Source organism: Scyliorhinus canicula, chromosome 14 (assembly GCF_902713615.1).
Source record: "Scyliorhinus canicula chromosome 14, sScyCan1.1, whole genome shotgun sequence".
Lineage (NCBI taxonomy): Eukaryota > Metazoa > Chordata > Chondrichthyes > Carcharhiniformes > Scyliorhinidae > Scyliorhinus > Scyliorhinus canicula.
Genome location: NC_052159.1, coordinates 37,568,401 through 37,582,937, shown reverse-complemented (window position 1 = coordinate 37,582,937; position 14,537 = coordinate 37,568,401). Strand labels below are relative to the sequence as shown.

The following is a 14,537-nucleotide window of genomic DNA, read 5'->3' as shown; positions in this document are numbered from 1 at the left end:
GAGGTAGGCCTCGAAGCATCGGAGCCAATGTTCGAATATTTCCTTGGCTTCGGACATGCGGGCGTCGAGTTTGAGCCTGTCTCGCTTTAGAGCGGCTTCCATAGTGCTGTCTATGACTAATACATTGATATACCTTCAAATCACAGTGAGGCAGAGAGAGCAGTGAACAGTAGACTTTATTAGTCGAGGCCGGACGATATATGGCCCCGGTGTGGGAAGAGCCAGAGGCGGAGCCATACTGGGGTTACAATACAGTACCTGGATGCAGTTCATATCAGCATTTCCAGATCATAGGTCACAGGTTATGGTATCATGCATGCATTATGGTGAATACATTCACCACAGGAGGTAACAAGGAAGTTAGACAAAGGAGAACAGTGGACATGATTTATTTAGATTTCCAGAAGGCCTTTGATAAGGTGCCACATAGGAGACTGTTAAATAATTTAAGAGCCCATGGTTATAATGGTAAGATCTGGCCTGGATAGAGGATTGGCTGACTGGTAGAAGGTAGAGAGTGGGGATAAAGGGGTATTTTTTAGGATGGCAGCCGGTGACTAGTGGTGTGCCTCAAGGGTCGGTGCTGGGACCACAACTTTTCAGAATATACATTGACAATCTGGAAGAAGGAACTGAAGGCACTGTTGCCAAGTTTGCAGATGATACAAAGATGTGCAGAGGGACAGGTAGTATTAAGGAAGCAGGGAGGCTGCAGAAGGACTTGGACAGGCTAGGAGAGTGGGCAAATAAGTGGCAGGTGGAATACAATGTGGAAAAGTGTGAGGTTATTCACTTGGGAAGGACAAATGGAGGCACAGACTATTTTCTAAATGGGGAAATACTTAGGAAACCAGAAGCACAAAGTGACTTGGGAGTCCTTGTTCACGATTCTCTTAAGGTCAACATGCAGGTTCAGCCGGCATTTAGGAAGACAAATGCAATGTTTGCATTCACGTTGAGAGGGCTAGAATACAAGAGCAGGGATGTACTTCTGAGGCTGTATAAGGCTCTGGTCAGACCCGATTTGGAGTATTGTGAACAGTTTAGTGCTCTGTATCTAAGGAAGGATGCGCTGGCCTTGGAAAGTGTCCAGAGGAGATTCACAAGAATGATCCCTGGAATGAAGAGTTTGTCATATGAGGAATGGTGAGGAATCTGGGTCTGTACTCACTGGAGTTTAGAAGGATGAGGGGGGATCTTATTAAAACCTACATGATACTGTAAGGCCTGGATAGAGTGGATGTGTCGAGAGTGCTTCCACACGTTGGAAAAACTAGAACCAGAGGGCACAATCTCAGACCAAAGGGACGATCCTTTAAAACTGAGATGAGGAGGAATTTCTTCAGCCAGAGGGTGGTGAATCTGTGGAACCCTGCCACAGAAGTCTGTGGAGGCCAAATCACTGAGTGTCTTTAAGACAGAGATAGATAAGTTCTTGATTAATAAGGGGATCAGGGGTTATGGGGAGAAGGCAGAAGAATGGGGATGAGAAAAATATCAGCCATGATTGAATGGCGAGCAGACTCGATGGGCCAAGTGGCCTAATTCTCCTCCTATGTCTTATGGTCTTATGAAGATTTACATGTTTCATACCTTTTAAATATTGTTTTTCTATTCTTACGACCAAAGTGAATAGCCTCACATTTCCACACATGATACTCCATCGTCCACTGGTTGCCAATTCTCTTTATTTGTCTATAGTGTATCTCTTTATAGCCTTTTTGTGTCCCCCTTATAGCTTGCAATCCCGCTGAGCTTTGTATGATCAGCAAACCTGGTTACATTACTTTGTCTCTTTGTCTATGTCATTAATATGGATTGGGAATGGTTGAAGACTGAGCGTAGATCCTTGCGGCATTCCACTAAGTCACAACACAAGAAATAGGAGCAAGAATATACCATATAGTTTGTTGATCCTGCTCTGCCCTTTAATATAATCATGGTTGATCTTAAATTTCAACTTCACTTTCCCACCCACTCCTGATATCCCTCGATTCCCTGAGAGACCGAAAATCTGTTTATCCCAGCCTTAAATGTATTCAACAATGGAGCATCCACAACAATCTGGGGTAGAGAATTCCAAAAATTCACAACACCTTGAGTGAAATAATTTCTCCTCAGTTCTAAATGATTGGCCCCCATATCCTGAGACTGTGCCCCTGTGTTTTAGATTCCTCGATCAGCAGAAACAATCTCTCAGTGTCTACTCTATCAAGCCCCTTCGGAATCTTGTATGTTTCATTGAGATCTTCTCTCATTATCTTAAACCCCAGAGAAAACAGACCTAATTTACTCAGCCTCTTATCATAGGACATTTCCCTCATCCCAGGGACCAATTTAGTGAACCTTTGTTGTAGTACTTCCAATGCAAGTCTCTCCTTCCTTAAATAGGGAGCAGTTTTCCAGATGTGGTCTTACCAAAACAATTACAGTAAGACTTCATTATTCCTGTACTCCAATCCCCTTGCAATAAAGACCATCATGCCATTTTTGACCCTTCTGACTCTCTAATTTCCACTGATGCCCATTCTGCTTTCTGAGTCAATATTCTTTCTCAGCTTATGCCGCCTATGTCACCTTTTAGTATCAGGTCTTCCCTTTTGATTCTATTCTACCAGTCTTTTTGAAATGTTGTGCACCCTGGAATATGTATTTCCAACATTGGTCATCTTGTCACCATGCTTCTGTAATGCCAATTAGATCTAAACAATTGATCACGATTTGTGTCACAAGTTCATCTATCTTATTGTGGATTCTCTAGTCATTTTGATAAAGTAACTTCAATTTTATTGTTTTACTACTATTCTCTGCAAGAATCTTTCTTGCTGATGCACGATTACCATTAAGCTCTCTGTGACTGCCTGTTTCATTCAGCTTGTCTTCTACCCATATCAATATATTTTTCTATTGCCTCAACGTACACCTTTGGATTTCTAAATCTCCCTTTACCTGAATGCACCCCCTCCTCAAGTTAGTTTGAAGCCATTTCTTTCTACAGTGACCATATTTGCTGGTGAACTCTTGCTCTTTCCTGTCACACTGCTACCATTACCCATATTGCTACCCTGAACTATTGCCTTCTCCTTTCTCTTTAACTTTCCAGATCTCCCCTTATGTGAACTCCCCCATTATTGAGTTCAAAGCCCTCACTCCTAACCTTTCTTTGAGCTAGCTAAGGCTCCAAGCAATGGACCATTTTGTAATGCTTGCAATAATAAATTTCTGCAAGGCTCATTTTGTGAATAAACCTGTTTAAAAACCCAGGTAAGCTCTTGGTTACATGATACTGACAAGCTGCTGGTTTGTCTGCATTATTTATGTCCACCTCGTTGCAATGATTGCAATTTTTGGAGCACCATGAACCCTCCTCTCTGTCGTAAGTCCATGACAAATTTGTCAATACCTTCTTTGAAACAACATGTCCCCTCTTCTATTTTGCCCCACCTCCTCCCACCACCCCTTGCAACAATATAATTATTTACATTTCTACCTTACTTCAGTTCTGCAGAGGGGCTGGTTTAGCTCACTGAGCTAAATCGTTGGCCTTTAAAGCAGACCAAGCAGGCCAGCAGCATGGTTCAATTCCCGTACCAGCCTCCCCGGACAGGCGCCGGAATGTGGCGACTAGGGGCTTTTCACAGTAACTTCATTGAAGCCTACTCGTGACAATAAGCGATTTTCATTAAGATTCAAAATGCTAACTCTGTTTCTCTCCACAGATGCTGCCAACCCTGCTGAGTTTATCCAACAATTTATGTTTTTATTTCAGTTTATCAAGCATCCACAGTACTTTTATATTATTATTTGGAGCAATCTTCATTGTTTTTTTATTTAGAATTTACAGTGCAGAAGGAGGCCATTCGGCCCATCGAGTCTGCACCGGCTCTTGGAAAGAGCACCCTACCCAAGGTCAACACCTCCACCATATCCCCATAACCCCACCCAACACTAAGGGCAATTTTGGACACTAAGGGCAATTTATCATGGCCAATCCACCTAACCTGCACATCTTTGGACTGTGGGAGGAAACCGGAGCACCCAGAGGAAACCCACGCACACACGGGGAGGATGTGCAGACTCCGCACAGTGACCCAAGCTGGAATCGAACCTGGGACCCTGGAGCTGTGAAGCAATTATGCTATCCACAATGCTACCTTTAACCTTTAAAAAAAAATAAATTTAGAGTAGCCAATTCATTTTTTCCAATCAAGGGGCAATTTAGCATGGCCAATCCACCTACGCTGCACATCTTTGGGATGTAGGGGCGAAACTCACGCAAACACGGGGAGAATGTGCAAACTCCACACAGACAGGGACCCAGAGCTGGGATCGAACCCGGGACCTTGGCGCCGTGAGGCAGCAGGGCTAACCCACTGTGCCACCGTGCTGCCTGCCCCCCCCCTTTTAACCTTTAAAGAAAATCAAATATTATTTGCTGGGTCCAGGCAATGGGTGATTTTCTATGTGACATCTATTGTAAAACTGATAACTTGATTAATAAATAAGAGGAAGCAAAAATGCAGGGTTAAATTTAACCATATTAAATTTGAAATCCCCATTGCAATGTGATCAGAGTGAGTTGGAAGAGTGTTTCAGTGCAGAGTAGCTCTCTGAGCCTGCAGACAGCAGCTGTCAATCATCCTGGCAGCGGTGTGCGGTGCGGAGCTGGCCGTGATTTCAGTTCAGCACATTCAACAGAATTATAAAATCACGGGAGAGGAAAGAGAGGGGATAGTGTGGATCTCACAGACTGTGCAGGAGAAACATTATCAATTTAATGAGTGGCCGTGATCGGCTCGGCTGGGCCCGGCCGAAGTGGAATCTGCGGAACTAGTTCCCCAGTTCACATGGTTCAAGGAGCGAGATGGCGGCTGGATTCAAGTGAGAGAGTAGCTGAGAGAGGAGAGGGAGAAAGGGCGAGACGATGGGGATGGGGGTGAGGGTGAGGGGCAGGGGGTGAGGGCAGGGGGCAGAGGGTGAGGGTGGGGGTGAGGGTGGGGGTGAGGGTGGGGGTGAGGGTGGGGGTGGGGGTGAGGGTGGGGGAGGGTGAGGGTGGGGGCAGAGGGTGAGGGTGGGGGCAGAGGGTGAGGGTGGGGGGTGAGGGTGGGGGCAGAGGGTGAGGGTGGGGGCAGAGGGTGAGGGTGGGGGCAGAGGGTGGGGGCAGAGGGTGAGGGTGGGGGCAGAGGGTGGGGGTTGAGGGTGGGGGCGGAGGGTGGGGGTGGGGGGTGGGGGCGGAGGGTGGGGGTGGGGGGGGGGGGCAGAGGGTGGGGGGTGGGGGCAGAGGGTGGGGGGTGGGGGCAGAGGGTGGGGGGTGGGGGCAGAGGGTGGGGGCAGAGGGTGGGGGGGTGGGGGTGGGGGCAGAGGGTGGGGGCAGAGGGTGGGGGCAGAGGGTGGGGGGTGAGGGTGGGGGGTGGGGGCAGAGGGTGAGGGTGGGGGCAGAGGGTGGGGGCAGAGGGTGGGGCAGAGGGTGAGGGTGGGGGGTGAGGGTGGGGGCAGAGGATGAGGGTGGGGGCAGAGGGTGAGGGTGGGGGCAGAGGGTGAGGGTGGGGGCAGAGGGTGGGGGCAGAGGGTAGGGGGTGAGGGCAGAGGGTAGGGGGTGGGGGCAGAGGGTGGGGGTGGGGGCAGAGGGTGGGGGCAGGGGGCAGAGGGGGGGGGCAGGGGGCAGAGGGTGAGGGCAGAGGGCAGGGGGTGGGGGCAGAGGGGAGGGGGTGGGGGCAGAGGGTAGGGGGTGGGTGGGCAGAGGGTAGAGGGTAGGGGTAAGGGTGGGGGCAGAGGATAAGGGTGGGGCAGAGGGGCGGGGGCAGAGGGGAGGGGTGGAGGGGCGGGGGCGGGAGGGGCGGAGGGGCTGGGGGCGGCAGAGGGGAGGGGCTGGGGGCAGAGGTAGGGGCGGGGGCAGAGGGTAGGGGCGGGGGCAGAGGGTAGGGGGGAAGGGGCAGAGGCAGGGGTAGGGGGGAGAAGGGGGAGGGGGGAAGGAGGGCAGGGGGAGGGGGGAAGGGGCAGGGGGAGGGGGGAAGGGGCAGGGGGGAGGGGGGAGGGGGGAGAGGGGGAGGGGGGAAGGGGCAGGGGGAGGGGGGAAGGGGAAGGGGGGAGGGGAAGGGGAAGGGGGGAGGGGGGAAGGGAAGGGGGGGAGGGGGGAAGGGGAAGGGGGGAGGGGGAGGGGAAGGGGGGAGGGGGGAGGGGGGAGGGGGAAGGGGGGAGGGGGGAAGGGGAAGGGGGGAGGGGGGAAGGGGAAGGGGGGAGGGGGGGAGGGGGAAGGGGGAGGGGGGGGAAGGGGGAAGGGGAAGGGGGGAGGGGGGAAGGGGAAGGGGGGAGGGGGGAAGGGGAAGGGGGGAGGGGGGAGGGGGGAAGGGGAAGGGGGGAGGGGGGGAGGGGGGAAGGGGCAGGGCAGGGGGAGGGGGGGGAGGGGGCAGGGGGAGGGGGGAAGGGGAAGGGGGGAGGGGGGGAAGGGGCAGGGGAGGGGGGAAGGGAAGGGGGGAAGGGGCAGGGGGAGGGGGGGAAGGGGCAGGGGGAGGGGGCAGGGGGAGGGGGAGGGGGGGGCAGGGGGAGGGGGAGGGAGGGGGAGGGGAGGGGGGAGGGGGAGGGGGAGGGGAGGGGGGAGGGGAGGGGCGAGGGAGGGGGGGAGGGGGCAGGAGGAGGGGGGAGGGGGCAGGAGGAGGGGGGAGGGGGGCAGGAGGAGGGGGCAGAGGGGGGGAGGGGGGGGGGGCAGGAGGAGGGGGCCAGAGGGAGGGGAGGGGAGGGCAGAGGGAGGGGAGGGGAGAGGGGGCAGAGGGAGGGGAGGGGCAGAGGGAGGGGAGGGGGCAGAGGGAGGGGAGGGGAGGGGGCAGAGGGAGGGGAGGGGAGGGGGCAGAGGGAGGGGAGGGGGCAGAGGGGAGGGAGAGGGGGGAGAGGGGGCAGAGGGGGGGGAGAGGGCCAGAGGGGGGGGGAGAGGGGGCAGAGGGGGGGAGAGGAGAGGGGGCAGGGGGAGGGGGAGAGGGGGCAGAGGGGAGGGGAGAGGGGGCAGAGGGGAGGGGAGAGGGTCAGAGGGGAGGGGAGAGGGGCAGAGGGGAGGGGAGAGGGGGCAGAGGGGAGGGCAGAGAGGGGGCAGAGGGGAGGGCAGAGGGGGGCAGAGGAGAGGGGGGGGCAGAGGGGAGGGGAGAGGGGGCAGAGGGGAGGGAGAGGGGGCAGAGGGGAAGGAGAGGGGGCAGAGGGGAAGGAGAGGGGGCAGAGGGGAGGGGGGGGGAGGGGGCAGAGGGGAGGGGGAGAGGGGGCAGAGGGGAGGGGGAGGGGGGAGAGGGGGCAGAGGGGAGGGGAGAGGGGGCAGAGGGGAGAGGGGGGAGGGGAGAGGGGGGGGGAGAGGGGGCAGAGGGGAGAGGGGGCAGAGGGGAGAGAGGGGCAGAGGGGGAGGGGGCAGAGGGGAGGGGGGGAGAGGGGGCAGAGGGGAGGGGGAGAGGGGGCGAGGGGATGGGGGAGAGGGGGCAGAGGGGAGGGGGGAGAGGGGGCAGAGGGGGGGGGGGAGAGGGGGCAGAGGGGGGGGGAGAGGGGGCAGAGGGGAGGGGGGAGAGGGGGCGGGGGAGGGGGGAGAGGGGCAGAGGGGAGGGGAAGGAGAGGGGGCAGAGGGGAAGGAGAGGGGGCAGAGGGGAAGGAGAGAGGGGCAGAGGGGAAGGAGAGAGGGGCAGAGGGGAGGGGAGAGGGGGCAGAGGGGAGGGGAGAGGGGGCAGAGGGAGGGGAGGGGAGAGGGGGCAGAGGGGAGGGGAGAGGGGGGAGAGGGGGCAGAGGGGGAGAGGGGGGCCAGAGGGGAGGGGAGGGGGAGAGGGGGCAGAGGGGCAAGAGGGGAGAGGGGGCAGAGGGGAGGGGAGGGGAGAGGGGGGGGAGGGGAGGAGGGGGGGGAGGGGAGGGGAGGAGAGGGGGCAGAGGGGAGGGAGAGGGGGCAGAGGGGAGGGGGCAGAGGGGAGGGGGGAGAGGGGGCAGAGGGGAAGGAGAGGGGGCAGAGGGGAAGGAGAGAGGGGCAGAGGGGAGGGGGAGAGGGGGCAGCAGAGGGAGGGGAGAGGGGGCAGAGGGGAAGGAGAGAGGGGGCAGAGGGGAAGGAGAGAGGGGCAGAGGGGAAGGAGAGAGGGGGCAGAGGGGAGGGGAGCGGGGGGCAGAGAGGGGAGGGAGAGGGGGCAGAGGGGAAGGAGAGGGGCAGAGGGGAGGGCGAGAGGGGCAGAGGGGAGGGGAGAGGGGGCAGAGGGGAGGGAGAGAGGGGCAGAGGGGAAGGAGAGAGGGGGCAGAGGGGAAGGAGAGAGGCAGAAGGGAGGGGGAGGGGGCAGAAGGGGAGGGGAGGAGGGGGCAGAGGGGAGGGGAGAGGGGGCAGAGGGGAGGGGATGAGAGAGGGGCAGAGGGGAAGGAGAGAGGGGCAGAGGGGAAGGAGAGAGGGGGCAGAGGGGAGGGGAGAGGGGGCAGAGGGGAGGGGAGAGGGGCAGAGGGGAGGGAGAGGGGGCAGAGGGGAGGGGAGAGGGGGCAGAGGGGAGGGGAGAGGGGGGCAGAGGTGAGGGGAGAGGGGGCAGAGGGTGAGGGGAGACGGGGCAGAGGGGGAGGGGAGGGGAGAGGGGAGAGGGGGGAGCAGAGGGGGGAGAGGGGAGGGGCAGAGGGGAAGAGGGAGGGGAGAGGGGGCAAGAGGGGAGGGGAGAGGGGGGGCAGAGGGGAGGGGAGAGGGGGCAGAGGGGAGGGGAGAGGGGGCAGAGGGGAAGGAGAGGGGGCCGAGGGGAGAGGGGGGCAGAGGGGAGGGGAGAGGGGGGCAGAGGGGAGGGGCAGAGGGGGAGGGGCAGAGGGGAGGGGGCAGAGGGGAGGGGGCAGAGGGGATAGGGGCGAGGGAGGGGGGAGGGGAGAGGGGCAGAGGGGAGGGGAGAGGGGGCAGACAGGGGGAGGGGGAGGGGAGAGGGGGAGAGGGGGCGGAGGGGAGAGGGGGCGGAGGGGAGAGGGGGCGGAGGGGAGAGGGGAGAGGGGGAGGAGGGAGAGGGGGCGGAGGGGGGAGAGGGGAGAGGGGGCGGAGGGGAGAGGGGGCGGAGGGGAGAGGGGGCGGAGGGGAGAGGGGGAAAGGGGCAGAGGCGGAGAGAGGGCAGAGGGGCAGGAGAGGGGGCAGATGGGGAGGGGAGAGGGGGCAGAGGGAGGGGAGATGGGGCAGAGGGGAGGGGAGAGGGGGCAGAGGGGAGGGAGAGAGGGGGGCAGAGGGGAGGGCAGAGAGGGCAGAGGGGAGGGGAGAGCGGGCCCAGAGGGGAGGGGATTGAGAGGGGGCAGAGGGGAGGGGAGAGGGGCAGAGGGGAAGGGAGAGGGGGGCAGAGGGGAAGGGAGAGGGGGCAGAGGGGAAGGAGAGAGGGGCAGAGGGGAAGGAGAGGGGGCAGAGTGGAGAGGGGGAGGGGAGAGTGGGCGAGGGAGGGGAGAGGGGGAGGGGAGGGAGAGGGGGAGGGGGAGAGGGGGCGGAGGGAGAGGAGGGGGCCAGGAGGAGGGGTGAGGGGGCAGGGGGAGGGGGAGAGGGGGAGGGCGAGGGGAGGGGGAGAGGGGGAAGAGGGGCAGGGGAGGGAGAGGGGGCAGAGGGGAGAGGGGGCAGGGGAGAGGGGGCAGGGGAGAGGGGGGCAGGGGAGAGGGGAGAGGGGGCAGGGGAGAGAGGGGGAGGGAGAGGGGAGAGGGGGAGAGGGGGCAGGGGAGAGGGGGCAGGGGGAGGGGAGAGGGGCAGGGGGTGGGGAGAGGGGGAGGAGGCAGGGGAGAGGGGGGAGGGGGGAGAGGGGCAGGGGGCAGGGGGAGGGGCAGGGGGTGGGGAGAGGGGAGAGGGGGCAGGGGGAGGGAGAGGGGGCAGAGGAGGGGGGGAGGGGGCAGGGAGGGGGCAGGGGGAGGGGACGGGGGCAGGGGGGAGGGGGGGGAGGGGGGGGAGGGGGCAGGGGGGGAGGGGGCAGGGGGAGTGGAGGGGGCGGGGCGGGGGGGGAGAGGGGGGGAGAGGGGAGGGGAGGGGGGAGACAGGGGGGCGAGGGGAGGGGAGGAGAGGAGAGAGGTGGGGCGAGGGGAGGGGGCGAGGGAGGGGAAGGGGGCGAGAGGGGAGGGAAGGGGGCGGGGGAGGGAAGGGGGTGCGGGAGGGGGAGGGGGGAGGGGAGGGGGGCGAGGGGAGGGGAGGGGGGAGAGGGGGGAGAGAGGGGGGCGAGGGAGGGGAGGGGGCAGGGGAGGGAAGGGGGGAGGGGGGGAGGGGGCGAGGGGAGGGGGCGAGGGGGAGGGGAGGGGGCGAGGGGAGGGGGGCGAGGGGAGGGAGGGGGCGAGGGGAGGGGGGGGGCAGGGGGGAGGGGGCAGGGGGGAGGGGAGGGGGCAGGGGGGGAGGGGGGGCAGGGGGGGGGGAGGGGAGGGGGCAGGGGGGAGGGGGCAGGGGGGGAGGGGAGGGGGCTGGGGGGAGGGGAGGGGAGGGGGCAGGGGGGGAGGGGGCAGGGGGGGGGGGGGGGAGGGGGCAGGGGGGAGGGGGGCGGGGGGAGGGGAGGGGGGGGGGTAGGGGCAGGGGGGAGGGGGCGGGGGGGAGGGGAGGGGGCAGGGGGGGAGGGGGCGGGGTGGAGGGGAGGGGAGGGGGAGGGGGGCGGGGGGGAGGGGAGGCGGAGGGGAGGGGGGCGGGGGGGGAGGGGAGGCGGAGGGGAGGGGGGGCGGGGGGGAGGGGAGGAGGGGGGGCGGGGGGGAGGGGAGGGGGCGGCGGGGAGGAGGCGGGGGGAGGGGAGGGGGCGGGGGGGGGGGAGGCGGGGGGAGGGGAGGGGGGCGGGAGGGGAGGGGAGGGGGGGAGGGGAGGGGGCAGGGGGGGAGGGGAGGGGGCGGAGGGGGGGGGGGCGGGGGGGAGGGGAGGGGAGGGGAGAGGGGGCGGAGGGGAGGGGGGGCGGGGAGGGAGGGGGGGCGGGGAGGAGGGGGGCGGGGGGGAGGAGGGGGGGCGGGGGGAGGGGAGGGGGCGGGGGGGAGGAGGCGGGGGGAGGGGAGGGGGCGGGGGGGAGGGGAGAGGGCGGGGGAGGTGTGGGGTGCGGGGGTAGGGTGGGGCGTGATGGGTGGCATCAGTATGGGCGTGGGACAATACAGGAGACCCAGGGTGGCGAATGGGGCGCTGTGAGTGGCAGGGGGGCGATGTACGCGGGGGTGTGTGGGTGCGTTGGCGGGGGAAAATGAAAAATGAAATGAAAATCGCTTTATTGTCACGAGTAGGCTTCAATGAAGTTACTGTGAAAAGCCCCTAGTCGCCACATTCCGTCGCCTGTCCGGGGAGGCTGATACGGGAATCGAATGGAGGGGCAGGGGGGGGGGGGGGCGGTGTGGGTACCGGGAGGGGGGTGGGAAGGGGGTCGGGAAGGGGGTCGGGGGGGGGGGCTGCGAGGGTGGGGAGGGGGGGCAGAGGGAGGGATGGGCGCGGGGAGGGGGTTGCAGCAGGGAGGCAGAGGGAAAACATTCTGATAGTGCTAAAAATGTTTGAATGAATTGTGAGGTTTTGACGCATTTTAACATTGTAAATAAATTAACAGTAAATGCCGATGATGTAAAGTGTTGTGGAAATGTGAATGTTTATAATGTTTCTGATAAACCTTGTAACTTCTGTGCAACACAATATAATATTTTAGCGTGGTAATCTTGATCCATGTCCCTTTTTCCTTTTTCCTTTTTCAGAACGGTCGAACCTTTGGAATACTACAGAAAATTTCTGGTGGGCTATTTCTCAATTTAATTTTTGACAAATGACTTGTGAAAGCATTACATTTTCTGATTTTGTTTCAGTTGCGATGTTGAGGGAAAATATGTGTTTTTTAAGAGACATGGAATGATCCTACAATGACTCTAGATTCTACATTTGTACCATGCTGAACAGTCTTCCTAAATGTTTTCTGTATGTATTTTAGAAAGAAAATTGTCGACCTGATGGCCGGGAGCTGGGTGAATTCAGAACAACAACTCTCAACATAGGTGACAATTAAATGCTTCCATTTGTAAGATTCTAACTTGAGAAATTTGTAAGCTGGAACAACCCTTTCCGACTGACTGCCTCATGAAGTAAATTCCTTAAAGTGAAAACTATTTTTTCCAAATCCTGTGGCAGTTTTCTGTTTGTGCCATGGTGGTCAACTCTATAAGCGTCGCCTGCTGTGGTTTAGGGGCCGCTGTCTGATATGACAGTCTTTGTTGTATTTACTGCAGAAGAAGAAAATGGGCTGAGTTCTTTCTGAGCCCTCTTCTTGGCCATCAAAGCTTTTTGCTTCAGCTTGCCACTCCAATGCCTTTCCAAGCAGTCAACTTCCAGAGGATCATGGCTGTCAGCAACTGTCTCCCAGTTGTCAATGCCCAACATGTTAATATCTCGCTTGAGATATCCTTGTAACACAAGTGTAGATGCCCAATGGTAAATTTATCTTACATTTCCATCTTTAGGTTTATGGCCATCATCCATTCAATGAATGTGGTTGGGCCAATGCAGACCTTATTGGCTTAACAATGAATGTATGCTGATGGAACTAGCATGCTCCGGGATCTTTCAGTTGGTGATTTTGTCTTGCCAAGAGATGTTGAGGATATGTCTGAGAGAGCGAAGGTGGAAACTTCAGCCTCTTTTCCTGCCTAGCAAACATCATCCAGGACTCACCTGCACAGGAGTGCACTGAGGACGCAGGTTTGGTAGACTCACAGTTTGGTGTTCTCAGTCAGATTGTCTTGGTTCCACACATTTTGATTTTAGTATCAAGTGACAGATTGGTGATTGTGGAGCAGAGGTATGTGAAGCTATCAACACTCTCCAGTGTCACATTGTCAGTGGTCAAACAAAACGTTTTGCAGGCATGGTAGAGTCTGCCTATTGAGGGTTTACTGTTGCAGGTGTTCCTCAGTGTGGAATGTTAGTGTGCATCACCAGTGCAGAGCAATTCTCTGAGGAGGACTTGGCATACCTTTCTCGGATCTTTGGCGATCCTTTCTCTCGGATCTTTGGCGATCAAGGCTGAACAGCTTTTCTGATGTGTAAGTAGATACCATCACTAGGTGACTTGAAAGCATATGACAGTAATATAATAATATAAGAAATGATAGTAAAAGTTTCTTTCAATACATAAGAAACAAACGACAGGCCAAAGTAGACATTGGGCCAATTCAAACTGATTCCGGAAGGCTAGTGATGGGAGACGAGGAAATGGCTGGAGAACTTAATAAGTACTTTGCGTCTGTCTTCACAGTGGAAGACATGAGTAATATCCCAAAAATTATAGAGGGTCAGGGGGCTGCGTTGAGTATGGTTGCCATTACAAAAGAGATGGTGCTAAAAAAGCTAAAAGGTCTTAAAATTGACAAATCTCCTGGCCCCGATGGGCTACATCCTAGAGTTCTGAGGGAGGTGGCTGAAGAAATAGCGGATGCGTTGGTTGAGATCTTTCATAAATCACTGGAGTCAGGGAAAGTCCCGGACGATTGGAAGATCGCTGTTGTAACCCCCTTGTTCAAGAAAGGATCAAGACAAAAGATGGAAAATTATAGGCCAATTAGCCTAACCTCGGTCGTTGGTAAAATTCTAGAATCGATCGTTAAGGATGAGATTTCTAAATTCTTGGAAGAGCAGGGTCGGATTAGAACAAGTCAACATGGATTTAGTAAGGGGAGGTCGTGCCTGACGAACCTGTTAGAATTCTTTGAGGAGGTGACAAGTAGGTTAGACCAGGGAAACCCAGTGGATGTAGGTCTATCTGGATTTCCAAAGGCCTTTGATAAGGTGCCACACAGGAGGCTGCTGAGTAAGGTGAGGGCCCATGGTGTTCGAGGTGAGCTACTGGCATGGGTTGAGGATTGGCTGTCTGACAGAAGGCAGAGAGTTGGGATAAAAGGTTCTTTTTCGGAATGGCAGCCGGAGACCAGCGGTGTCCCACAGGGTTCAGTATTGGGGCCGCAGCTGTTCACCATATATATTAATGATCTGGATGAAGGGACTGGGGGCATTCTAGCGAAGTTTGCCGATGATACGAAGTTAGGTGGTCAGGCAGGTAGTGCTGAGGAAGTGGGGAGGCTGCAGAAGGATCTAGACAGTTTGGGAGAGTGGTGCAGGAAATGGCTGATGCAATTCAACGTGAGAAAATGTGAGGTCTTGCACTTTGGAAAAAAGAATCCAAGCATAGACTACTTTCTAAACGGTGAGAAAATTCATAAAGCCAAAGTACAAAGGGATCTGGGAGTGCTAGTCGAGGATTCCCTAAAGGTAAACATGCAGGTTGAATCTGTAATTAAGAAAGCGAATGCAATGTTGTCATTTATCTCAAGAGGGTTGGAATATAAAAGCAGCGATGTGCTACTGAGCCTTTATAAGGCTCTGGTTAGGCCCCATTTGGAGTACTGTGTCCAGTTTTGGGCCCCACATCTCAGGAAGGACATACTGGCACTGGAGCGTGTCCAGCGGAGATTCACACGGATGATCCCTGGAATGGCGGGTCTAACATATGATGAACGGCTGAGGATCCTGGGATTGTATTCATTGGAGTTTAGAAGGTTAAGGGGAGATCTAATAGAAACTTACAAGATAATACATGGCTTAGAAAGGGGGACGCAAAAGA

General features: G+C 58.5%; 1 protein-coding gene across 1 annotated transcript in view; it reads left to right on the top strand.

Annotated features, from left to right (window-relative positions):
* Positions 1-4,707: 4,707 nt before the first annotated feature.
* Positions 4,708-14,537, top strand: part of exosc8 (exosome component 8) — a 35,702-nt gene continuing 25,872 nt past the window's right edge. Inside the window, exons 1-3 of the mRNA XM_038818445.1 lie at positions 4,708-4,881; positions 11,626-11,662; positions 11,856-11,919. Coding sequence (XP_038674373.1) covers positions 4,865-4,881; positions 11,626-11,662; positions 11,856-11,919 — 118 coding nt within the window. The 5' untranslated portion in view covers positions 4,708-4,864. The remainder of the gene's footprint in view (positions 4,882-11,625; positions 11,663-11,855; positions 11,920-14,537) is intronic.